Source organism: Charadrius vociferus, unplaced genomic scaffold (genome assembly GCF_000708025.1).
Source record: "Charadrius vociferus isolate BGI_N301 unplaced genomic scaffold, ASM70802v2 scaffold407, whole genome shotgun sequence".
Taxonomy (NCBI): domain Eukaryota; kingdom Metazoa; phylum Chordata; class Aves; order Charadriiformes; family Charadriidae; genus Charadrius; species Charadrius vociferus.
In genome coordinates, this window is record NW_009649852.1 from 1,330,953 (window position 1) to 1,358,212 (window position 27,260).

Here is a 27,260-nt window from a genome sequence, read left to right on the forward strand (position 1 = left end):
CTGCGGGCACAGCGGGTCCCCAGTGAATACTCTGCAAGGCAGCTTTCAAGTATGAAGTTGAGCTGATGGTTTTTGAGCCCGATTACTACAAATAATCAACAAAATTATTGTGCTGTTAATGGATGATGGGGAAGAGTGTTAGAAACATGAAGAGCCCAGAGGGTGGGCTGCCATCGAAGGCCACATCTGAACAGACAACACACGCTCCACCAAGCCCAGGCTCTGAGTCAACTCTGGTCCAGGCTGCTGTGCCCGACTTCATGCCTTTAAGGAGAAATTTTTTAGTGCGTGGCTCATCTGAGCATTCTTAGTGGTTTGAACCTGGAGACAGCTAGCTCGGAGGAGGGGCAGGGCAGGCTCGCATCGCCCCGAGCACCCGTGTCCGTATGCCCCTGGGCCGGGCAGGCTGGGTTCCCGTCCCAGCTCTCCCGCCAACCCATCGGGTGCCTGGGAGAGGATGGCGATGGTCAGACACCTCAGGATGCCTCCTTCAGCCGCTCAAGGACATGTAAGGACAGGTCTTTGTTATGCTGAGAGATCTCTTAACTGAGCAAGAACCTGCAGGGTACATGTCAGCAGGGAGACCCTCCTTCCCAAAATCACCCGGCCAGCATTTCCCTTTCTAGATTTCAGTGTTAGTGGGAAGAACATGAAACCCTCTTGCCTCGGAAGAGGCAGGGAGCAGGAGAAAAGCTGCATTAGGTCCCTGAGTCACAGCGCCCAGAGCGTGGCTCCCAGCTGCTCTGCCCGAGCTCTCTACTGCGTCACTAACACCAACGTGCAAGTTCCTATAAGGCTTTTCAGTAAAATCCTTATTTTACATCTTTCTTCATTGCATTTGGCCTTCTACTTAAAGAAAGTAACCTGTGATCTGTACTGTCGGTGCAGACAGTGAGATACATTCATTTATAAGTGCTATGGGTGGATCTATTTGGTACTTCCTAGCAGAAATACAGATCAGCCCCACTCCTCAACAGCGCTCAGGTCGGGTCATTTGAACACACTGACAGCAGTAATGGTCTGACCACCAAAGCCAGCTGCAGCGTGAGGAAGAAAACGGGGCAGGCAGAGAGGAGAAGACTGTTTCTAGGACAGAAAAAGCCTACTTTCCGTGAGCAGAGCTCTGATTTCTCTTGGCATACTGAAGCAACAAGGCAAGGAACGGATGAGGTCCTTATCCCGTACCCCCCATACCGCTCACACAACCCTCCCAGCTGGGGAACCCAAATGTCACCGACTGCATGTAGAGGCGTTGCAGTGTATTCACGGGGATGACGGACACTTCTTTTAGACCAATGGACCAGAAAGCTGGAGGATTTTTCTCTCTTTTTTTTGTTAATCTGAAAGGACTCTGGCTTCTCTCTGAACTGGACCTACAAATGTCTTGCCACCAAAACGAAAAAACAATTGTTGTGGGTGGAAGTATGACAAAAAATAGTTTTCCTATAAGATAATCTGATAAACCTCATCGTCCTCTAGAAAGGCAACATCGTCCACCAGTGCTACTTAGCACCCAGAGTGCTCTTCGACCGCAGCAGATACCGATCGACTCTGACTTTCCGCCTATCCACTGTCCTATTCTCGCTGTCGAAAATCCGCTGCAGATGCAGGGCCAACCTCCTGTCCTCCTCCTCTTGCTGGAGCTTCTGCTCCATCTCCCGTACCAAGCGATCTTCCGGAGGTAAGCCCACCTCCCCTGCTGCGTGCCTCAGTCTTTTGACGGAGCCGTTGTGCTCCAAGTGCTTCGTTTTGCAGCGTCTCTTCCGGCCCCGTCTCAGCGATGAGGGCTGTTCCCCGATGATGTTCTCAACAGAATTGCAGGTGCTGTTCTGTACGTTGATCAATTCGCTGTTGTTCAGGTATTTCAACTGCTTTTTTCCCGGTGCCTTGACGGGGACCCCTAGTGTGCTGTTGTCAGGCAGCGATACGCTGACGCCCATGAGTCTTCTGCTCAGCATTTTTGGGCCAAGACTAAGACAGGATTTGTCCGTGAACGCATTCACTTTCAGGTCAGGGACTTCGGAGATGCGTGTGTTTAGGGAGTTTACATTTGACCTCGCATCTGGTTCAGAAGCACTGTCATCTGTTGCTGTGAATCTCTATTCTTCTCACTCCCTCTGGCCGGCTTCATTTCACTGATGGAAGGAAAGAAATCCAGCTCGGGTCGAGGGTCTCCTGTTGTGTCAGGTGGAAGATGATCATCCTGCACTTGTGGCTGCTCTTTAGTGCAACTGCTGGAGTTGGTGATGTCAGGAACTATAACGTCTTCCCCGGACTCCGAAGCCAAGGATGTAAGGGTCGCTTTAGAGAGAGTCTTTTTGATCTGGCGCTCCTGAAATATCTGTTCCCATTTTTTCAGTATTCTAGGACTGGCCTCATAGGTGGTCGGCTTCTGCAGGCTCCGGTTCAGGTTTCTCGGGGTGGACTTGATAATGAGAGGGCTCAGGACTCTGCCATCAGGAAGCCTCTTTGGAGGAATACACGGGAAGCAGACGATAGGCTTGAAGTGGTTGAGCACTTCCGAGATGCTGTCATTGCTCTCGGGGCTGATGGATCGCTCTGGTTTGTGCAGGGCCGAGAGGGATGAGACGGGGTTGAGGACCAGGCGTTTCTCTGCCGTCAGATCTGGGGCCGAGAGGCAGCGGTTGTTTTGGGTGGATGACAAAACTCCAACCAGCGGCGTTGACGTGCTGGTGACGGGTGGCACCTGCAAGGCAAGGCACCACAGCTCAAAAAGATTGTCATTGAGAAGAATACGGACAAGCGTGCAGGAGGAGAACAGGAGAATGTGTGGCTACCACGCTCCGCTCCTGCAGCAGATCAGCTGGAGAGCTCTCTGGAACAGCCGTGGCAGCCTCTGCTGGCCACGGCACCTTTCATGGCCAATATATAACATAAGCAGAGGACAGCAGAGTCCAGCACGATCTGGGTCTCAAATTTATTTCACTGTAAAAGCTGTTCTTGCCACAAGTGACAACCGCTCCCATGGCAAAATACTTGAAGCAAGGCAAGACAAGGAGAAGCTGAGAAGCACTGCACCACTATGGCTGAAAGAAGCCACGCTCTTCAAGAGAAATGACCTCCAAAGGATTTTTTACTCCCTACTAAACTGTAGGAGAGAAAGAATAAATACTTGGCCCAGGTTTAACACACTGTGCTGCAAAATGTTATGAGAAAAGGTGTGTATGTGCCTAAGGCAGATTGGTGGAACAACTTTGATGGGTGGTCCCAAAGCACAGCATGGCCACCACACTGGACGCTGCCCTGAGACAGCCTCTAGCAGAGCTTAAGAGCAACATTTCTTGTAATCTCCAAGACCATCTCCTAATGCTGCTACATTTGGAATGCGACAGAGTCCAGCCACAAAAAAATCAGAAATAAAAGCTGCACATACACAACTGCAAATGGTATTATTCTTCTCTAAGATGAAATTATTTTATCCAGCAGCTAGTCTGAGACAGTGATAGCCTTTCTCTGCTTAGCCCGAAACTGAGTTGTTTCTACAAGCTTATTTTGGGGTCAAAACAAATTTGTGGAACACCCTGGTAGTGAAAATCTTAATTGGCCAGGTCCATAAACCATCTAATTAAAAAAACAAGTCCCTGAGGAGGCAGGTCAGTTACAGACCCTTGCTTTGAGCTCAGCTCAGCGCCTGTCAGCTTAGAAGGGAACTGGACCAGGTTTTAAATACAGACTCTCTGACCATGGTTCATGCCCATGACCTCAGAGATGTCAAGCTAGGTGATCACTGAGGTCAACTCAGTGTGCCCAATGGGGATTTTACCCCTTTCCAAGCAATATGCACCGACCAAACTGACCTTCCAAAGGATTGCAGAGGTTTTTGTTCCTTTTGGGATCTCTGGAATTGAACCCTCCTCCTCTTCTCCATCCGGGATGAAACTGTGCCCAAGAAGGAGGGGCATCAGCAGAAGGAGGTGCAATGTCCTAGCAGTCCTAGCAAGCGGCCCCAGCGGAGCAGCACTGGAGCTGTTCCAGGCTGAGAACTCATAGCTCTCATGATTTAAGCTGCTGCTGCCGGCCACCAGGATCCCACGGACTAGAGAGGCACATCGGAAAGGAGGCAGAGTACGGCCCCGCAGACAGAGATTAGTACAAGAGCAAGCGTGCAAAACTGGCTTCTGCTGGCAGGGCCAGAGGGGTCACTGGTGCTCCCAGGCATGGCGCAAGGAAAGGTGTTGGCAAAGGTCATCTCCAATGAATGGAAGGTACCCAGCAATTACTGCTGGAAGAGCCTGAAAAACCTCCGGCTCAGATTTTCAGCGGTGTTTCGTGATCCCCGTTCATTTTGAAGCACTGAGGTGCACTGAAAAGTCAGGCTTGTCGCAGAGGGTAACAGATACGGTTAATTCCCTCGGTCTGCTGGATGTGAGGGGAAGCAAGACCAGGCCAGCTCTTGGTGGAGCTGGAAGCGCAAAAGAAAGTATCCTAACATCGGGAAAGCAATGAGTTTTTCTCTGTTTAATCACCTTTGGAAAGAACAGGAGAGAAAGGGGGAGGAAGAGAGGATTTTTTTTCTGAACTTCTAAAACATTTTTCTTTAATCAGCTGAGAATTCAGCTTTGAAAAGAAAATTAATTACAAAACAAAAGCATGACGAGTACCCTTCCAACTTCCAATTATCCTCCAACGCTAACAAACAACTCCGTAAGCCGTCTACTTTTCTGCCTAGTAATTTCTAACCTAGCAGGTTTTTATTGTGAGCTGCAAGGAAGTGATTGGCCCCATGGCGATAACACAGCACTGGCAGCGCCACGAACCCGGTATTTTATATCTCCAGATTACCGGTGCTGTGTAACCTCAGATAAGAACATTTACACATAGAAACCCTACGTTTCCAGACGCAGCCGGTACCTTTGTTTTGTTGGCTGGGCCTGATCTCTGCCTGCTCTTTGATCTCTCCTGAATGGTGTCGTTGCAGCTCCGACTCCTTTCCACCTTGGCGGTTAAGTTCCTGGAAAGCAGATGGGTGAAAAGAGGAGATTGTTCATGACCTTAGGAACAACCGGCCCGACAGCCCTGGCAGCAGCTACCTGTGGGGGAGGCATCAGCCCTGGCAGCACGTGGCTGTAAGAGATGCCTCCTACGCCCTTGGGGTAAAGGGATCCAGGAATCTTGGATGTACGGTGGAGTCCTGCTCTGCGTTCAAGGGCCCCGCACTAAACACACTGACACCTCCACCTATGGCTTATGATTAATTGGGGTCAGAGCTAACGGTGCCGCTATGGAAAGCTCTGGGCTTCTCATGTGAAAACACACTGAGTCGCTCAGCCGCTGCCACTGCATCATGCAACAGCTTTCACCGATAAGCGATTTGGAGCTGGTGCTCTCTCTCTTAATGTCTGTGCTAGAGAAGCGTTCTTGAGTTCATCACACAGAATTTTGTACTTTAATGATTTCTGTCATTTAAATCTACAGGCAATGATTTTTCTGCTTCATGGGATGAACACTAACTTTGTTAACCCCTGGGATTTTATAACAGGTAGGAAGTAATCAGACAGATGCTATATTCTACCAATTAATCTGTTCTAAAATTCCCCCCAAAAATATTACTTATTTTGGATTGCAACAACCATTTTAATGAAATTTAAAGCATCTCAGGTATGTTTAGAGCAACAGTCAAAAGAACATCTGTAATAGACATTAATTGGCTTGAATAAAGTCTCAGCATCTTACCCTGAAAGGAAAGCAAAGGAGTAGGCACTGGTCTTGGAAACAAAAGCCGACCGATGTGTTTGTTTGCCCTGGAATGGTTCTTCATTCTCTGAATCCGAGAGACGTTCAGGAAACTGAAGTCAATCAAGGAAGAGTTAGCTGACACGTACAACAAAAAGAATCACTTGGAAAATAAAGCTCTTTCTTGCAAAGACATTAAAGATTCCAAAAACACCCGTTCTGATTACACCCAGAGGACGTAACCCACGAATGCAACCTGCCAGCAGATACACAGGCTCGTGCAGCTCTTCACTGGAGCTGTAACAGCATAAATAATGCAAAAATAAGCACAGAGCTCCTACGTGTAGCTGTCAGTCACTGAAGAATGTTAATGATCAAGGAAATGTGAGAAAATCCTACAAGAAAGGTACTACGAGACTTTATTCAGCACCCACATACCAGCCTATCAGTCTTTAAATCTAAAGACCGTTTCTTGTGGAGTCTCACAACTGAAGTGAGAGGCAAAACTCGGCATGAGGGATCTGTTGGACCTACATTGTAGAAGATTCATGGAGAAATGTTCATGGAATGCATATATACCAAGGATACACAAAGCAGAGCAGTTACCTCTACAGATTTAACTGATAGGTTGGAAGAGCTGCAGCTTCAGTCATGAGTACCGTGGGTAAAGAGGAGGGGACAGAAACCTCCAGAAGAACACCCTGTAGTCGTAACAAAGTTTAGAAGACGGTTCTCACTAACACAGAATCATAGAATGGTTTAGGTTGGAAAGGACCTTGAAGATTATCGAGTTCCAACCCCCCTGCCCTGGGCAGGGACACCTCCCACCAGCCCAGGTTGCCCAAGGCCACGTCCAGCCTGGCCTTGAACACCTCCAGGGATGGGGCTTCAACAGCCTCTCTGGGCAACCTGTTCCAGTGCCTCACCACCCTTAAAGTGAAAAATTTCTTCCTAATGTTTAATCTAAACCTGCCCTCTTCCAGGTTGACGCCATTCCCCCTCATCCTATCACTACATGCCCTTGTAAAAAGTCCTTCCCCAACTCTCCTGTAGCCCCTTTAGGGACTGGAAGGCGGCAATAAGGTCTCCCCGGAGCCTTCTCTCCTCCAGGCTGAACAGCCCCAACTCTTTCGGCCTCTCCTCATACGAGAGGTGCTCCAGCCCTCAGATCATCCTCGTGGCCCTCCTCTGGATGTGCTCCAGCAGGTCCATGTCCTTCTTCTGTTGGGGAAATCTGTTAGCTCATAGCCTTCAAGGGCTACAGTGAAGTCAATCCAATAATCCTAAGAAGCTCTCTATGTCATAGGATGAGAGCTCCCAGTTTCAGTGGGCAGGAACAGGAGATACTCAGGTAGTCAAGGCCTTAAAACAACTAGTTCTCGTTCCAGGACTAAGTCTTAGCAGCATTTCACCTAACAGTCAGTGTCTATGATGTGGATAGGAAGGAGAAGCACACGCGTACTTACACACTCTTGGTTCACTTTAAACACTAAAGATTCATCTTTTTTCTGCTGTTCTTCCATTTTTCTTTTTCCTACGTCCATGTCATCTAGAATGAACTTGTGAATGAGATCCTCAGAAGCCTTTTCTTCTTGCACTTTTTCTTCTCTCAGCTGGAAATAACGACAAAAGAGACAGTGTATTTGAAATGTCTTAAGTCCTACACCTGGTTGCCAAGAAGTGATTTAATTTTGTGTCTTCATTTCCATGCTCTAGAGTAGAGCCACTGCCTCCCTCACTAGTGATAGTACGAAGATCGGTTTGTTTCTGCAATGCTTTGACATGCACTCTACACGAATACCGTGGATATTTTCTTTGCAAAACAGCAAAGGCACTGTTAGGTCCAGGGTTTGACAAAGACTTCTCTGCCACACCATCTTCTAAAATAGAGAGACAAAAGCTTTTGTCTACTTGCAGATAATCATACTACAAATAAAGATGCACAAAACAGTAGTTTCATGCAAGCTATGACACTTCAATTTTAGTCTTCAAATGGCCTACAACATGGTACACACAATTTGGCAGGCATATAGACAGCATCACCTACATTAAAATGGGTTAGATACAGCAATTCCCATGTTGAAACCCACACGCTATAGGAAATCCTATGGTTTCATTGATGCATTGGGATGGAGAAGATCCACAGAGGTTACCTAACCCTCCGATGGCCAACTAGAGACCCAAAGCTTGAATTCAGTTTATCAGCTGAAGTGCAAATGCGGATGAGAGGTGCAAGTGAATGCCAGGATGTAGGACATGAGGTATGCGGATCCACGGGATCCTGCCTGCTGCACATCGAACAGCCGCTGCCTGCGCACCATACTGGACAGACTTGCTTTTACCTCCTGGCTTCCTACTCTGCCCCACGTAGTTAGACCCACATTGAAATTCCCTTGGTTTTTTTAATGCTTTCCTGCAATTTAAGAAGTCTGATCCAAGGAAGGTACCAAGCACTTTCAGCCTATGAGGAAAACCTCCCCTATATTTCCTTTTGGTTTTCTCTAATTCCAATGCATTCTTAGATGTTTTTGTTACGGTTTGAAGAACCCACAACAATTTATTGTTGTTTAGACAATTATTCTATCGCTGACGACCCCTCCCCACCCAGGAAGGGGAATAGGGAAAAAACAAGGAAACCCAAGGGCTGAAATATAAACAGATTTAATAGAATAATCCTAAATAATTAACATTAATAATACTAAAGAACTAATATTGATCCAAATACCAATATAAAATATATGATGATTATCCTCAGCCCATTCTATCCATAGAAGCTGTGCACTCCCAGCAGTGGATACCAAATGTGGTATACCACACTGCCAGCGCTGCAGCTTCGGGAGGAAGGGAAGGGCTCAGGGCTCTGGCACTGGGGCAAGAAGTTCTCAGGATCGCAGCCATCATAGAAAAGGATAAACTCCTCAGCAAACTTTCTAATTTATATTGAACATGCCGTTCATGGTATGAAATAATGCTGTTGGCCAGCTTGGGTCAAGTGCCCGGGTCTCGCTCCTCCTCATCCCTGCACCTGGCTAACCTGAAAACACTGAGACCTTGAAACCCGCATACCATAGCATAAAGTAAATATTTTCACAAATTCAGACAGTGAAGTCTTCTAAAAATGCAATTTTCCCAAGCATTAGAAGAGACCTTACTGAAAAGTAAAATTACTGAAAGAGACTTTAATCCCGTGTTGTTCAAACCAGGAGAGTTTTCTCACTGCTTTTTACCACCCTGGCAATTCAAAAAGGCTCCGATGCAACATTATTTTATCCACATGTGCTGTGCCATTGGGTTTCACAAACCTGAAGGCTGCACAAGAAATCCTACCAAAGCGCCAGCGCAGCCCCAAGCTGCGTCCTACTGCATTTCCCATCCTTTTTCTGCACCGCAGGCTCCTTTCCTATGCCTTCTAAAGCATGCCTTTTCCATTAACTGCCAGTCTCCATATACTCCTTTATCTGCCCAGAAGATCCCCTACCCATTCTTGAGCTTGTGGAAGTTCAGCAGTAAGGAAAGAAGGTAATAAGAAAAGTGGATTTTGGAGAAGTGCAGTTTCCTTCCTTCCCTCCCTCGAAAAAAGTACAAGCCATCACTTAGCGAGGAGACGACTTTAGTGTCCACAAGCTCTTTCTGGCCAGGCTCTCCCTGCAGAGATTTCTCTCTCTCTGAACCAAAGGATTACCCCCAGCACAATCCACGACTCCGATGGGCTGCTTCCCCTGCTGCATTATTTTTTTCCCCTTATCTAAGGAATCAAACTTCCCATTTCTGCCAGGACCTCTTTTCTGCAGACTTGCTACTCAAAACCAACAACCCCCCTTTTCTCCCCCTTTCCGACGCCTTTTTCTGATGAACAGGCTCTGCAGTACACCCTTCAGGTAACACCATCCAATTGTCCCTGCCCAGGGACACATCACCCAGCTCCCTTCGAACTCATCACCCAGCCATTCACCCAGCTTGTCTCTCACCTCTTCCTCAACTTCAGGCTTACACAAAGGCCATGAATAGTCTACATATATATATGTATATATGCCAGGTTCTTCCTTCCTCCTCCACCCATCCTCTGCGCGTAAGTTATCCTCGTCTGGGACAACAAGCCTGACCTTTGATTGACAGATCTCCATCACGCTGATGAATCAGAGTTACGGCTAAGCACTAAGAATTCAAACACTTCTGTTCATTGCTCACATTTGAGTGTAGGCATCTCAGATGCTTAAGAAGCCGCCCTGATACGTTCCCTCCTATCTTCTTGCACTGCCGCAATTTCCCCCTCACCTCCCAGGAGAGCAGTACTGCAGGACCTGGTGCTCACCAGGAGCCCTCTGCCCCTCTACTCCTCTTGGCGAGACCTCCCTGCAGTGCTGTGAGTGCTGCGTCCAGCTCTGGGACCCCCAACAGAAGAAGGACATGGACCTGTTGGAGCGGGGCCAGAGGAGGCCCCGGAGCTGCTGCGAGGGCTGGAGCACCTCTCCTATGAGGAAAGCCTGAGAGAGTTGGGGGGGTTCAGCCTGGAGAAGAGAAGGCTCCAGGGAGACCTTAGAGCCCCTTCCAGTACCTAAAGGGGCTCCAGGAGAGCTGGGGAGCGACTCTGGATCAGGGAGGGGAGCCGTGGGACGAGGGGGAACGGTTTGACACTGAAAGAGGAGAGATTGAGATGAGATCTGAGGAAGAAATTGTTGCCTGTGAGGGTGGTGAGCCCCTGGGGCAGGTTGCCCTGAGAAGCTGTGGCTGCCCCATCCCTGGAGGTGTTCAAGGCCAGGTTGGACGGGGCTTGGAGCAACCTGGGCTGGTGGGAGGTGTCCCTGCCCAGGGCAGGGGGTTGGAACCAGATGATATTCAAGGTCCTGGGGTCTGCTGGGTCCTGGGGTCCAGGCATCTGCTGGAGAGGGTCCAGCAAAGGGCTACAAAGATGATGAGGGGATTAGAACATCTCTCATATGAGGGAAGGCTGAGGGACTTGGGTCTCTTTAGTCTAGAGAAAAGAAGATTGAGGGGGGATCTTATTAATGTTTACAAATACTTCAAGGGAGGGTGCCAGGGGGATGGGAGTAGTCTTTTTTCAGTGGTGCCCAGTGATAGGACGAGGGGTAATGGGCACAAGCTTGAACATAGGAAGTTCCATCTTAACATGAGAAGGAACTTCTTTACTTTGAGGGTAGTGGAGCAGTGGCAGAGGCTGCCCAGAGAGGTGGTGGAGTCTCCCATTCTGGAGACATTCAAAACACGTCTGGATGTCGTCCTGTGCAACCTGTTGTAGGTGCCCCTGCTCTTGCAGGGGGGTTGGACTAGATGATCTCCAGAGGTTCCTTCCAACCCTGACCAGTCTGTGATTCTGTGATTCTGTCCCTTCCAACCTAACCCGTTCTGCGATTCCATGAAACTTAAAGGCATCCACAGGCAGCTCGATCACTGATGCTGCAGCACTAGACATAAAGGCAGTGGGCGACGCTGCAACAACTCCTTGTTCTTCCAAAAATATTTAGTATTTTTCTTCCCTGCTGCAAGAGGGGTAGGGGGAAGCATGGACATGCGGGTGAACCTGCCCTAAAAGGTGAAGAGATAAAGAAAACAGAGTTCATGATGCATTACACAAAAAGCGCATCATGATTTTCAGACTGGGAAGGACCTTAATCCTACTGAATCCGAACCCCCAGAGACGAGGTATGAGAGGCAGGAGGAGAGAAGGTAGAAACCAGGAAAAAAACTCCACTGTTTGGGTGATTGTGGGTGTCTAGCAAATGTTTTCAAGGACTGGTTTGAATTCTCATTTAGAGTTATTTTAAGATATATCTCTAAATTCCTGATCTATTAATAATCTCGAGCAATAACTACAAAACAGTGTCTGACTAATAGAGATTATGGCCACATGATGCAGACGTGGTGAATAGTCTGCTGTACGTTTCCTGAACAGTATTTCTGCACTTTAAGGAGCCTTTTTTAAGCATCTGAAAACCAAGTTCACATCAAGATTTATCATAAAGATGAATTTTTTTGGCCACCTGAAGTACTACCCAACACTTGTCTCTCACATGGAAGAAAGCTGTATGGAAATGTTCGCTTTTTTGCCTAACTTATAAAATTATACTCAATTCCCAAATCTAAACCACAAGCATATGCAACAACATAAAGGAATATTCAAGGATTTGGGGCAAATCCATGGGACAGTTAATGTGAGGTGCAAGCACAGCTCTGCTGACAATGAACAGTGAAAAAAGCAACAACAGGATCCTAATCGTAATTAACAGGATTAAAAAAAAAAGGAATTTAGGTCCAGAATTCAGGTTGCAAACAAGAGCAAACTCTGCTGATAAAATTTGTACTAATTAAAAAAAAACAAAAAGAAGCAAGTAGCCTAATGTAAATTATCTCCCAGAGGATTTACTTACAAACGTGGCAATGCTGTGCCAGGACGTGACTGGAAACTGAAACAAGATGGTGTGAAACATCTACCCTGGGAGAAGTATCTTAAGTTATCTGAGGAGCATCTTTCAAATCCCAGACGTGGGACTGTCAGCTGCCATAAGCACCACGGTTATCAGAAAATGCATTTTAACCTGTCTGTAGCCCTTTCAGATACTGGAACTGCAGGAAAAAATGCCGTAGAAGCAATCGCTACTTTTTTGCTCAAGAAATGAGAATTTCAGGAAGATCACTCTTGATACTAACATTCATTTCCAAAAGTTCGGTAAACTCACGTTTGGCATCTTCCCTTCGCTCCATAAACTGGCCGGGTTTGCGTGCTCACTCCCCGAGCCTGCTCCGTCTATCCGTGCTGCTGGAAAGCTGCATGTCAGCACATGCCTCAGGTAGGAGTTTCCCTCCTGATTGCGTGTGATTACGAGCAGTAGACTGCTTGTCATAGAAAGGCAGTTTAACAGCACGAGTTAGGCTTTTAGTACAGAGAAACGATATCCTCCTTTGGAAAAATATAAAATAGAAGAGCACCAAGTGTGCTGTGTAAAAGAGGGGAAAAGAATCTCGCTATCCTGCACAGACAGCAAACATTTAATCTCATTCTGAACGCCAGTTGAGAAAATTACACTACGAGATTATCCACTTCAAATAAAAATTCTTCAGTACATAATTACGGTAACTACTTGGTTTTCGACAGCAAAAGGCTGGGAAGCAGGTCAAGAGCTAGGATTTTTAAAACAACTCACATTCCATCTCTGGAGTCCTCAACATAAGAAAGACATGGACCTGCTGGAGCGTGTCCAGAGGAGAGCCACGAGGATGATCCGAGGGCTGGAGCACCTCTCCTATGAGGAGAAGCTGAGAGAGTTGGGGCTGTTCAGCCTGGAGAAGAGAAGGCTCCGGGGAGACCTTATTGCGGCCTTCCAGTCCCTAAAGGGGACCTACAGGAGAGCTGGGGAAGGACTTTTTACAAGGGCATGTAGTGATAGAGCAAGGGGGAATGGCTTCAAACTGGAAGAGGGCAGGTTTAGATTAAACATTAGGAAGAAGTTTTTCACTTTAAGGGTGGTGAGGCACTGGAACAGGTTGCCCTGAGACGCTGTTGAGGCCCCATCCCTGGAGGTGTTGAAGGCCAGGCTGGAGGTGGCCTTGGGCAACCTGGTCTGGTGGGAGGTGTCCCTGCCCAGGGCAGGGGGTTTGGAACTCGATGATCTTCAAGGTCCTTTCCAACCTAAACCATTCTATGATTCTATGATCTGGGAGATGTAAAAGCTTTTGAACGCTCCTCTCCCTTCCTCAGGAGGAAAGCCAGCACAAGTTACCCTGTTTCATGGGCCATGAAGCTGAGATGAAATCTCTTGCCTCGAGACACAGAGGGAAGCCCAGTATATACACACTTTGATTCCCAAAGCTGGGTTCTCGTCTCCTCCTGCCTAATTCAGAAGTTCAGAGACACCGAGAAACTCCCACTAAGTGGCAACAGTCACAATTTTGCCCGGAATAATGAAAAAGCGCGAGTGCACCATCAGTTGCCATTTTGTCAGCAAAATTACATTGCCCTTTCCTCTCAGATGATGATTCAGAGAGTCTCCTCCCCACATCAGCTCTTTCAGAAGAGATTCATAAGAAGTGAGTTTAAGTCAGCAGGGGAAAGAAACCTATTTCCCATCTGCCAGTGAGCAAAAAGGGGAAGGCAGCAGGCTGAACAGGAACGAGACAAAAACATGCCCCAAATGCCAGAAACACGTAAAAGCATTTCCTTTTGCCTGGTGGGGAAGTGAGAAGTGTTGGCACTGGACTGCACGTGGTATCTTTTTGCTGAAGTCAAGCGGTAGATGCAAAAACCTCTTTAGTTGCAGTCTGACTATGCTTCAAATGTGCTTACTAGAACTTTATAGATAATATTTAAAGTCAGTAATGGAGTAATCAGGATTAACAAGTGCTGACAAAGTACCCACTTTGTCCTGAACGGACACAATGCTCCTATAGAATTTTTATGGACCACGGGAGAGAAGATGGTTTAATCCTTCCAGAAGATCCAGATGTGCATCAGTCCAGAGGCACCTGGGAGAACAGCAGAGCTAACATCCTGTCCCCATGAACTCAGGCGGTTCCTGCTCCTCTGGACACCCGGGAGACATCCGCCTTGCAGCTGGATTGAAGACACCACGCAACGAGTCCAGCAGGATCCATGAGCATTTGGCTCCAATGTCATCATGGAAAGTCTCCCCCTCACTCTTCGGAGAGGTTTATAAAAGCCTAGCAAGGATAAAAAACTATTTCTTCTTTAAGCCAAGGATACCCTGAGTATACTCATCCTGAAGGTTACAGTGAAAAAAAATTAAATTGCCAAATAGTGATGCACGTTTAAGTTCAATAATAAAGTAGATTTCCATATGAATAAGATTTCTGTGCACTGTCTTATGCTGCTGCCTAAACCAACCGCTTCTCAACAAAGTGTCTCACCGTTGCTAAAAACACCACAAGTCACAAGACTTTACGCACAAAGCGTGTTTGCCTACCTAGTGAAAGCTACCCGGACCAGAGAATAGTTTGCATTTCTTCAGATCACTTAACGAAAGGGCATAGACAGCCAAAGTTATCCTAATAACCTGTAGCGACACTGCCCATCAGCGTCACTGCTGATTCCACGCACAGAGAACTAGGAGAGAAGACCCTTCCACTTTTTTAATTGTGTCCTCACATATATGGATTTCCCAGATGAGTTATTTACCTTAAATATCATCTAAGCAGTATTTCCCTACTTAGCATCGCTCAGTGGACAAGGCTATTTTTCTAACCAAAGATGAGCTTCCCAGCCATTTCTACCATTTTTGAGATCTTCAAGTGAAAACCCAAAGAAAATTCTTCAACGGTGAATAAACCTCTGTTCCTTTTCCCCAGCAGGTAAACTCAGCGAGAGGTTGGACCCATCTCAGAGCAAAACACCATCGCAGAGATCAAGGCCCCGGGACAGCGATTAAATCTATTGACAGAGACACCTGCAATGGGGCAGAGTCCACCTTGTTTCGGCAGGACGGTGCGCAGCTCCAGGCAGAGGATGGGATGACAGATGCAGGAGCTACGAGTGGCAGCGTGAATGTTTTAGCAAGTTACGGGCAACTGTCACGAGAGGGGCTGCAACAGAAATCATTATCCGCTCAGCTACAGCAGTCATTGCTTTCACTGTAATGTTTCTGACTTAAAAAGCAGCCAATTTCCATAAATGACTAGCCACTGGAGACATTTCAATGATTTAAATGAAGAAAAAAATCCCTTTTTAAATGCAGAAAATATTTTCCCAGACTTTAACTCCAAAACAGCTGAAAAGCTTTTTTTCCCTTCTCAGTTTTTTGTCTTTAAATGACACATTTTTTTCTTCTTGCCTAAAAATAGACAGAAAGCTCTAGTTTGGAATAGATTGTTTATGAGAAGGATGTTACTGCAGGAGATGCCTTATGCTGCAAAAGCCTTTATGGAATTACATCCACAAATACCGATGCTCTAACAAACCCCGTAGAACCCAACAGTCGCTGGAGGTCCACCAAGGAAGGTACATTTCCATGTTCAGCCTAAGACAGCAAAATCTGGCTTCTACATGCTTAATTACTGCCAACATTTCCCTGAACTGGCTCAAGAGCATAAAGGGAATAAACAACCTTTGTTATAGAGCAGGAATAAAAAGCCATTCAAGTTTCCTTATAGCCAAGTTATTCAGGAAGAAAAACCGCAATTACACAGAATACCGTACCTTCCTTAGCTGGCTTTCATATTCTTCTCGGAGTTCCCCCGGTTTGCTTAATTTAATGGGTGCTCTGAATATAAAGTCTGGAAAGAGAAGGGAAAAAAAAGAAAAAAGGAAACACTTTTTAGTGTATGATGACTGGGGTTGTCCATTATTTCCCAAAAAGGGGAAGCTCTCCAGGGACTGCACGAGAGGTTCTGCAGCATTTTTTCAAGCACATCTGTTTATATTACGGCCCTGGTATCAAAGCTCTGTTTAACATACAGAAACATACGGAGGAGGATGGCCAAGTAATACCATTTTGCACTTCTATAGTTTCTTTTGAGATTCTCAAGAGCTCTTGACAAGCAGTTAAGCAATCAGGGGAGTATTAGGAGGATGTAAACACAGAGGTTAAGTAACAGCCCTGAGATGTCACAGGGAATCTGAGCGCTAGAAATAAAACCAGGTTTTACGCGTCTGCTCCAACCGAACACCCAAGAAATACAGGCTGAAAGCAGCAGCACAGCACCTCGAATTCACACCCGTGCCCTTCTGCCATTTAAATGAACACATTGAGAACGCTCTCTTATTTTCTATAGAAACGGTGTTTTCACTCCTCCGTGTCCCCTTCACCTTCGCAGCCATTTGCAGTGCCATCCCGCCGGTCTGGAGCAAGCACAGCTTTTATTCCACTTGCAACACGCTCCTCGAGGTCAGTATTTTGAAGTCGGGCAGGCGGGTTGCTCCGTCCGGCAGGAATTCCCCGTCCTGCTCCCGCTTCCTCCCTTCCCCCCTCGGGAATTCAGAAACTAAAAGCATATTGGCCCGGGGTTATAGTTTAACCTCCCCAAATATAGTTATTCTCCAAACGACTCCCTTCGTTATGACAGCCTCAAAGTTTCCTCCTGCTTCTGTGCAGCGCAAATTTGGGCAAGTTAGTCGAAGAAATAGGATGGAAAAGGGAATAACTGGAATAAAACACTGGCCCCTGAACAACCGTCCCAGCACAGCCCATATCAGTGCTCCAGGCAGGGTGCAGCACAGCTCACCATCCCGACCTGCCACGCTCTGGATGAAACGGGTACGAGCAAGGAGGAAACATCAGTGGTATTTCCTCTTCCCATCTCGCTAAAATTCAGGGATATAAACCAGCAGCTCCACCACATGTTTTATTTAGGAAGCGTTTTTATTCCTGAAACACACTGGGCCAAAATGAAAGGCACACGGCGGGGTCAATAAATCAAATGCCCAGCGGACGACTGCCCTGGCGGGCATCCTCCAGTTCACGGCCGCGTTTGCCTCCTCCCTGGGGACAGGTCACAGCTCTGCTGCCGAAACACGTCATTTAAAGACTGACTAATTCCTGCCTTCACCTGTCCTGCTTTCTACCAGTTTGCTTGTAAAGTTCTCAGAGGAAAGCCCCGTAACTTCACTGCCTCCCCAGCGGTGAGCATGAGTGCAAACTCCGGAGCTTCCTGCTTGAGTAGCTCGGGAGAGGGAACGCTGCCAATGCCGGAGCTGAACAAATGACAAAGTATTTCTTTAATACTTGCTTTAAAAGGGGGGGAGAAAAATCTCTTGTAATCAAACATCAAGCATATAGACTATAAAGGTTCCTTTTTTTTAAAAAAAAAAAAAAAAAAAAAGAAAAAAAGAGCTGCTATTCCCTCTTACTCACATGCCTGCGCAAGCTAGGCTTGTTTTTAAACGAAAATATCCAAAATGTCCCAACTTTTGTGATAAAAATCCTGAGCAGTGGCGATGCTGGGGAGGCCAGGCTGCATTCCTCGCTCCTGCTTCTGCGCCTGCAACCGGCCGCGTTGGAAACCTTCCACGGCTTCTCAAAATGTTTTTTCAATTGTGTCCTTGAGCAGTTCCAGTTCTTTGTGAATTTTATCAAGCTGAACTTCCACGGAGACAGTCCCAAGAGCAGCAGCAATCTGTAACGCACCCGCAGCAACCTTCAATTACTTGTGAATGTTTAAGGCTTGTCTCAGACCTTATCTTCATAGCTTAAAAGGTGTATTTTTTCCCTCCAGGGCAATAAAAGTGTATGAGCTAACCCGAGGGAACGATGCAGCAGTAAAGATGAGCCACATCAACTGTTTCATTGCTTACACGGGTTCAGCAAGCTACAAGAGAGTCTAAATAATGGAACAACATTTATCTATAAAGTTGTGCTGCTTTAGCTAGTGGTCTAACATCAGGTGGAGGCAATTTTATGTATAGCATTTTTATGCAACAACTTGTACATTTTACAGATGGGTCAAAGATGGAGAACCCAAATTGCTAACTCTGTGTAGAAGGATGAAAAGAAAAAATGAATGCACAACTGTATATCTATTTTTACAACACCCCATTATAGTTTCCGGGGTAGAGCGATGCTGCACGGTGGCTGCCCCCAGCCAAAGACGCCTATTGGCACAGAACTGCTGCAAATCGAACTAGATTTATTAGCACCACGCGTGCTAATTCTTCATGTTCAGGTCCAGGACAAGGCTGCTCAGCTGTTTTGATGTGTGCTACGGCCCAAGAGAATGAAATGGGTAAGATGACGGAAGAAAAGGCCTTTTACTTGATTTTGCAGCAAAAGTCCTGCTTGCTCTTCCTCTCGAGTGAGCTGCAGGTCAGCAGAAACGGTTTCTGAATGGAGCTGACTTTGCAGGGCTGTTGGGAAGGCTGGCACTGGGATGCTCCTTCCAAGCACGGCGATAGTACCAGAACAGTCGCAGAGGCAGGAGCAAACCCCGCATCCTGCTCTTTTACACTGGCAGACGAGTTTCATCCTATTGTACTCAATCTTGGAAAACACACAACTGATTTCTGCACTCTTTGAAAGGACAAAAGATTTTCTAATTATTTAACGCTGGGTTTATTTATAAGAGGCATTTGACTTGTCGCCTCCATACCCTTGACTGACTCCATCCTTTCAATGTTAGCACAGAAGTGTGTATTACGCACCGTCACCATTAATCCACACTCCCGACCAGCAGATTTTGTATTTACTGGCAAAAGATTCAGAAACATCCATCTGGTGAATTCAGCAACATGGGTTGAATCAAAATAAGTTGAACTTGATTCAGAAACCCTTTGCTTCCCTGTCTGTTGTTCAGAGGCTCCTGGGTTTTGCCAAACCGATACCATCCGGCAAGTCAAAGCTCTGCCATCCACAGCAGCAAATCCCCCTCACCCCCTCAGCTTCCATGGAAACTTTCAGCAGACTTTGTAGCTTCCCTTTATTCTTGGCAGGGATAATCAAAACCTTGAGGTTTTCACTTTTTTTTCCTTTTAACTTCCAGCAGTTAGTGTTTATACTTGCAGATGAAGATGAGACCTTCATGTTTTCAAAACACAAAACAAGAAGTTGGAAGTTTTCTGACTACGGAGAGGTCTGGAAACAGTTTTCCAACATGAGTAGTTACTCTAGTTCTTTTAAAAGGATGTTAACTAAGTTACATGAAGATATGCCAATGGCATACTTCATATATATATATATCTCAGCATCAGTGGATCAGGGAGTATTTGGAAACAAGAAACTAAACTTTAAATATTTCAGCCACAAATCTGCAACTTCTTCATAAGTGGAAGAATCAATAAGGTGGGAGCTGTAGGAAGACTTCAGGCTGTCACATACCAGCAGCATCTCCGGGGCCTCCTCTGGCCCTGCTCTAACAGGTCCATGTCCTTCTTAAATTGGGGGCTCCAGAGTTGGACGCAGCACTGCACGGGGGCCTCCCCACAGTGGAGTAGAAGGGGAGAATTACCTATTTTTGCTCGATTTATGTTCCAAACGGAGCGACCTGGCTCCCTGAGCACTGATGCCAGGGCACAGAAAGCATTGCTTTCCCCTTCACCTCTTGTACTGTTTCTTCATTTTCTAAAGCTTGTCTTGGGGAGCTGGCAAAAGGCACACAAAGCCACCAAAAAGTGTATCTAGACATGCATTAAAAGCAAGACAGAAAACAAAAAAGTCCACCAGCCACTAGGAAAAGGGCAGAGAATTAATTGTACCGTGAAAGCTCAAGTGTTCAGAACAATGATGCTTTGGGGTTTCCCAAAAATTAACTGTGATCAGGTAGTTTAAGAAACAGGAGCACAGAAGCAAGAAGTAAGTAAAGATGGCACAAAAAGTGTGAAGGAAAGGTATTTCGGAAGAAGTCTCTTGAATACTGTTTCTCATCCACATGAATGATCTGTCTTGCCTGGTTTCTACGGACAGCCAACAGTGGATGTCAGCCTGCGGGTTTCACACGAGGCACGTATGATAAATAGGTCTTACGATAGGATTTATAAAATTTGTGAGTCATATAGTGGTATAAATAGATGAAAGGCCATTTAAGCTAAAAGGAATATACCAAGTTCAAGAATACAATAGACTGGAAATGGAAAGACCACTCCAGGGATGTGGCCGAGAACCAGTCGATGCCTCTGCATGGTGTGTTGAGAGCCAGGCTTGGCAAAGATGGGAGTTGTTTGAGGCATAGTGGGTATAAATCCAAAAGATGTGTTCCTGCTGGTAGCAACCCCCGGGAAGAGGCTTTGAATAAAGGAAGATGGAAGATGGAGAGGCTCCCTGGGGATGTGAGAGGGAGAAAGAGAAGAGGTGGCTTTAGAAAGCTGGTGAAATACCCCTTGGTAAGTTCTGAACTGTTTGTGGTTGTCTTCGAGGCTTCCTGGAGCAAAGGGGTTTTCTTTAAGGTCATGGAGAAGTCGGGGAATGGGAGGGGAAGCAGCTACTTTAAAACTGTAAAACAGCAGGCTTCATTTCAATACGCAAATGGGTACTACAATCAATTGTTAGTTCATTAGCAAGTCTAGAAGGTAACTGGCAGATGACAAACCAACACCACTGACTCTGTAAGAACAACTTGCATTAATTCAGTCCAATCTCCGTCTTTGATGGGATAATTTGGAGATAAGGGGGAAACAAGGAACTATACAATTCATCTCTTGGGGGTGACAGGGTATTTTACCTGCTGTAGAGACCAAGATACCCAAGTTTTTTCTTTACGGAGAAATTAAGGACTAGCAGGATGTGCTGTGTTAGGGGTCACCCACGTACTTTTGAGCAGCCCGTACAGGTGCTGCCTCCTGCACTGTCCAAAACTTGCTCTGGACAGAAATGCGTAAGGAAATAAAGCAGGAAAATGTGAGAACAGGAACCACTGCAAAGGAACTCAAAAACCTGCCCTTATGCCTCTGTGGAGAAAGGAGGAGAAGAGCTGGTTGGGAGGTAGGAGTGTGCTATGAAGGCAATGGAGGGAAGAAGATCAGAGTCCTAGGTGGAGAAGGAGTGGGGCAAGGAGCGATAGCTCTTAGCCTCGTGAAGACAGGTTAAGAAATTATGCTAGATATGGTTTAGTGCCAACACCCTTTGGGCTCGTGGAGACCATTTCAGCTTGGGCGCAGCGTTGCACAAACACAAAAGGTCGTGTGCTCTCCTGGAGCTGCCAGAGACACACACACAAACCTGCAGAGCCACCAGGTCGGGTCCAGCAGGGCTGGATCTCAGATGGAGCTGGAATTCCAGCAGAGGGAGGCTCATTCCATGAAGTTTCCTTTCATGCTGATCCCCAGCTCACTCTTTAGCTCCTGTATTAACTGGATATATCCCCATTGTACAGGATAACCACATCCCCAGCATCCCGAGTAACAGTACGTCAAAAATATTTTGTCTTTTTCAATTGGAAGCATGTTAAAAAAAATGTTCTTAGAAGCACAGTGAGAAAAAAAAAAGCCAGTCAAGGTATAACCATTTTTCAGATGGATGCACAACTAGCTGAAAAATTATTTTCCAAGAGTTAATGATCCACTGCTGTGCCAGGACAGCCTCTCACATTGGCCACTGGGTCTAGCTCTGGGTCTGGTCCTAAACACTCTCTTCATTAACAGCTTGAATGGTAGATTAAAAATAATTTGCATATCGTGGATGACCGAAGAGGACGGCGAGAGAAGAGACAGAGGTGCAAGCACGCCAACAGTCTCATGGCACAGTTGTTCCTGCACCTGAAGAGGCAGCCCTACCTTATTTCTTTTCCTGGGCAATCTTAAATTTAACCCATCCCATCAAACAGCCATACAACACCACAGCTGCCACAAGGAGGAAAAAAGAGGCAGTGTCGACGTTAATCTGTTTGATGTGGGGAGTAAATTACTGCTTTTCACATAGCAGGGAAAGGCTTCATTGGGATCGCCATTTCTACATTCTTAGCACTGTGGTCTTGAGACAAAAAAAAAACCCTGGTGACAGGCAACAGAACAACAGAAATGACAGGAAATAAAGGAATCACCAGGAAATGCTCAAGAACTAGACTGGTCTGGTCCATCAGGAAAAGAGGGAAACCACAGCCAAAAAAAGACTCGGAGGAAGGAGGGGGAAGTCATGTTAGAAGTCTGGCAAAAACACCCCACCCCTCTTATAAAAGCATCAGTTATTAATTGTTCTGAATAGCTACCGGGAAGAAGAGAAACAAAAGAAATCAGCTGCGTTTATAACAAAGGAGATTTTGATTAGATATTAGGCAAAATTTTCAAAATGTTCAGAGGCTGAAACAAAGGTGGCTGTGGGATCCCCTTCTGCCATCTGTGTATGAACGGACGACTCGGATATCTATGAGGAATGGTTCAGGCACACTTGATCCTACCTCAGCATAGGGGAACAGATTTCCCCTGTTCCTTCCAAAGCAGTCATTTATTCTCTCCCTCCCAGACCACGTTCATGGCAGGAGTTTACAGCTCTTGACCAGTTTAACAAGCCCTTTCCTTGGAAAATTGAATTTCTGTTTCCCAGTTCGTGGGGGAACGCTTGTCCTTCAGCAATTTCCCAAGCTCCCTGAAGTCATCTATAATCTGGGACGGTAACGTCAGGATTGATAGGCAAAAATCTATCAATGCGGGTGAGTATCTGATACTGAAGGTGGGCCTTGTGCCTGCTGTCTGAGAAGATGCAGCTAAAATCTCTTCTGCTCGTCCTTTTCCACAAGATCCTTTTCTTTTGTCTTGATTCACAGGGTCATCCGTCTTCCTTGGAGAAACGGGAATGGACTTATTTTCTTACAAATCTGGCTGAGCAACTCACTGCAAACACGGTATGTACATCTTTGTTCTTCTTGGCTAACTGAATCCTCAAACATGTACCCGCAGTCTCCAAGCCTCCCATCTGCTGCACCTCTCTGCCTTCCAAGACTTTCACCAGGCAACTGTTTTAATATAAGAAACCTTACTTTGCTAAGTATTGCATCTTTAGCTCAAAATTTGGTTTTACACCAGCATCGAGGGGGCCTTTCCAGGTGCTATATGGTACATATAGCTCAGAGAGCAAGCAGAGAGGACGTGGGACCAATGGGCCACCCGCACCTTCTGGAGCGGCAGGTGGAGGCAGCAGGGCAGCTCAAAGGGCATCATGCCCAGGAACGTGCCAGCAAACCCAGCCCACGCTAAGACACAAGACAGGCAACGAGCACGCGTTGTCTCCGCTTACTTCTATCCAGTTTTGGTGGACAAGTGTCGTGACAAGGTCTTTGTTTGCATACGTATTCGTATAGCACCTAGCACAGAATCCTCAATCTCAGCCAAGGTCTGAGAGCTCCCTAAATCCACTACTATGTATAAATCCCACAGCGAATGACAAAAATTGAGACTTGAAACCATTATGAGTTAGCCAATTTAAGCTAAAAAAATTAAGCTATGTCAAGTGGAGGCATCTTTCACATTTTTTTAAGAAAAAATAATACCAAGTAGTTTTCTAAATCAATTTTACAGATTTTAAGTGATTTAATTAAATACTTCAACTTATTCAGCATTTGATAACAGAATCACAGAACGGTTGAGGTTAGCAAAGACCTCTGGAGACCAAACCCCTCTGCTCAAGCAGGGTCACCAGCAGCAGGCTGGGCAGGTCCATGTTGGGTTTTGACTGTCTCCAAGGATGGAGATTCCACAACCTCCCTGGGCAACCTGTGCCAGTGCTCATGTTCCAGTTTGTGCCCATTATTTACTCTCCTGTCAGCGGGCACCACTGAGAAGGTCCTGGTTCTACTGCCTTTACTGCCTCCTGTCCACTGATAAGGTTCCCCCAGGTCTTCAGCAGTGTGTCAGTGTGGATGTTATGGGAGACAAGAGTCAAAATGCAAAACGCAAATGGACACGATGGAAAACAAGAAAGGCTTCTACAAGTACATCAGCAGTAAAGGAAAATGTGGGTCTGCTGCTGGGTGGGGCAGGGGACCTCATGGCAAAGGACACAGAAAAAGCTAAGATGTTCAATGCCTCCTTTCCTCGGCCCTTATGGCTAGAGCGGGTCCAGAGGAGGTCACGAAAATGGTGAGAGGGCTCACCTCTGCTGTGGAGAAAGGCTCAGAGAGTTGGGGTTGTTCAGCGTGGAGGAGAGAAGGTTCTGGGGAGACCTTCTTGACTTTTTACCAGAACCTGTAGTAACAGGACAAGAGGCAATGGTTTTAAACTGAAAGAGGGTGGGTTTAGATTGGACATAAACATTTTATGATGAGGGAGGTGCGACACTGGCACATGTTGCCCAGAGAAGTTATGGAGGCCCCATCATTGGAAGAGTTCAAGGTCAAGTTGGACGGGGCTTTGTGCAACCTGATCTAGTGCAAGATGTCCCCGCCCATGGCATGGGGGTTGGACTAGGTGATCTTTGATACTCTCTTCCAACCCAAATCATCCTGTGATGATCCTGACCAGCCTCAGGAATCCCAAGGCTCCGAGAGCAGGGGGAGAGTCTGGAGCAAGGAAGACCCACCTTCGCTGGAGGAAGGATCAGGTTAGGGAACATTTAAACGAATGGGACACACACAAGTCCATGGGACCTAATGGGTTGCACCCACAAGTGCTGAGGGAGCTGTCGAATGTCATTGTGAGGCCACTGTTGATTATCTTTGAAAGGTTATGGCGATTGGCAGAGGCTCTTGAGGCCTGGAAGAAATCAAATGTCACTCCTCCCTTCAAAAAGGGCAAGGAGAAGGAACAACAGGCTGGCCAGCTCCACCTCGATCCCTGGGAAGGTGATGGAGCAACTATTCCTGGAAACCATTTCCAGACACATGAAGGACAAGAAAGTGTTCAGGAGGTAGTCAGCATGGATCTATGAAAGGAAAGCATGCTTAACCAATGCAGATGACTGGCTCAGTTGATGAGCAGAGAGCAGTGGATGTTGTTTATCTTGATCACTGAAGGGCCATGAAGATCATTAAATGACTGGAGTATCTGACTTAAAAGAGCAGGCTGAGAGAGCTGGGACTGTCCAGTTTGAAAAGAGAAGGCTCAGGGGGATCTTACCAATGTGTTTAGGTACCTGCTGGAAGACAGTAGAGAAGACAGAACCAGGCTCTTCTCAGTGGTGCCCAGTGACAAGAGGAAACGGGCATGAATTGAAATACAAGAAGTTCCACTTAACATAGGATATCACTTTTTTATTGTCATGGTGGTCAAGCACTGACACATGTTGCCCAGAGAAGCTGCAGAGTCTCCAACCTTGGAGACAGTCAAAACCCAGCTGGACACAGTCCTGTGCAACCTGCTCCTGGTGACCTTGTGTTGAGCAGGGGTTGGACTAGGTGGTCTCCAGAGGTCCCTGCCAACCTCAGCCATGCTCTGGTGCTCCAATAAACCTTGCTAACGTCAAGATAAAGCACATCCACCACTCCCTCTCTCTGTGCACGCAGTAGGTTACCATTTGTAATGGACCAACTATCTTCGATTTCCACATTATCAACCCAGCTTTTAGCTGGACGCAGCTGTCTGGTGGACAACGTTGAGCCTGGCTTAGAGATGCAGCAGAAATGCTGTTCAGATTATAGCTCATTTTTGCTCACCTCATCGGCTGTTAACTCAACCACTCTGCAGCTTTAAGCGCAATTTGACGGCGGCAAGGTCTACGGTACGAAACATGATCGGAATACAGTGCGAGCAGGGGTTAGTCTAGCCCAATTCAGAGCGCCGATGACAGAGCCATGCTCAAGGTGTACAAGGTGACACTCAGGTGCAGGTGTCCGTCCGCGTTTGGTGGGCACACCTCATGTTTCTCAGTGCTAAGACCCTCCACGATTTTCTCCAAGACACTTCCAGAGCTTTAGGAAGTTCAGGCAGGCAGAAAATGACAACTAACACTTTGTCGGCATGCCTGGCTGCAAAATATACACATTTCTTTCAGACAACTCAAGACGAGCAGAGAATTAAAATTAATTAAAAAAAAATAAAATAGCCAAGGCACTGTGTAAGTATTCCTGCAGCATGGCTGGATATTCTCATTCCAGCTAGGTTGGACCAAGCTGAGTATATTCAAGCATGACGGACAGAAGTTCCTTGGAGCAGAGATTGACTCGGGGAGTTTCTGTTATTCCTCCTCTGGCTGGACTGGGGAGGAGGAACCGCTCCCAGCCGTTTGGCTTGGCTCCCTCCGGACAGCCCGTCTGTTCATTGATTCAGCAAATCCTTCTGCGCGAAGGCTTGCCGATTCGCTTCCAGCAAAGGTTAGCGGGGTTAGTTCAAACCACCAATTTAAGCCGTTTAAGCTCATCCTGCCAATTTTTCCCGCAGCAAATTAGAGGCTGCTGACACAAGCATGAACCGGGAGACTAGTAACACGCTCGAAAAGGAACGGTTAGGGCACGGCTGGATGGCTAAAAGGATGTTTATCCGTAGCTTAAAGCCTCGTCGGCTCCACAGGGCTCCCACCAGCGCTGCGACGTCGGCGAAGCGCTCATGTAGGTGCGGCGTAGGTGGCCAATCCCCACCAGCGCTGCTGCAATCACCTCTCCGACCAACACGCACCCACCGCGGTGCCTGGCAGAAGCTCTCGGTGCACCGGGAGTTTTGACAGCAGCAAGGTGGGCATCTTCTGCAGCGCCTCGGCTCCCACCAGGAAAGAGCCACGCCACCGGCTCAAACGAGGATTTATTTTAAAGGAAACACAGGGAAGAGTTTTGTAGGAGTTGAGGAAGGCTGCCGGCTTTAGAAACAGGGAGGAAACGTGTGACAAAAAGCCATGAACTTCGAAACGATGGACTTTTTTTTTTTTTTTATGTCAACAAGGGAGCAGGACTTCCCACGGCGCAGTTTTCCTCTCTCGACGCGGCAGAAACCCGCCTGACTTTTACCAGCCCTTCTGATGGGCAGCGCCGCCGTAATCGTTTGGTTTTGGGACATCGTTGTTATAAAAATAATTGGCCGTTCGCCATTTCGGGGCTCGGAGGAGAAACCAGACCTGCCCCCATCGGTGGGGGTGCTTTGTTAAAACTCATAGATGAGCGCAGGGGGGGCTGAGAATGGGGCGAGACGTTACCCGGGGCGGCCCGCTCCTGCCCAGCCTTCGCACCTCTCCAGCCCAGCCGTCTCGGATGAGGAGGAAGAGGAGGCAACAGCAGGACGGTGTGTGTGTCCCCCACCCCTATCCCCATCTCTGCGG

At 46.9% G+C, this 27,260-nt stretch overlaps 2 protein-coding genes across 2 annotated transcripts in view; one reads left to right on the forward strand and one right to left on the reverse strand.

Moving 5' to 3' along the window:
* Nucleotides 1-1,502: 1,502 nt before the first annotated feature.
* Nucleotides 1,503-23,738, reverse strand: RNF169 (ring finger protein 169). Its single transcript, XM_009891016.1, is given in 7 exon segments — nt 1,503-2,053; nt 2,056-2,707; nt 4,873-4,972; nt 5,695-5,807; nt 7,161-7,307; nt 15,860-15,936; nt 23,693-23,738. Coding segments are annotated over 7 exon segments (1,686 nt in total).
* Nucleotides 23,739-23,983: 245 nt separating this feature from the next.
* Nucleotides 23,984-27,260, forward strand: part of CHRDL2 (chordin-like 2) — a 48,821-nt gene continuing 45,544 nt past the window's right edge. Inside the window, exons 1-2 of the mRNA XM_009891017.1 lie at nt 23,984-24,048; nt 26,393-26,455. Of these exons, the coding sequence (XP_009889319.1) occupies nt 23,984-24,048; nt 26,393-26,455 (128 nt within the window). The remainder of the gene's footprint in view (nt 24,049-26,392; nt 26,456-27,260) is intronic.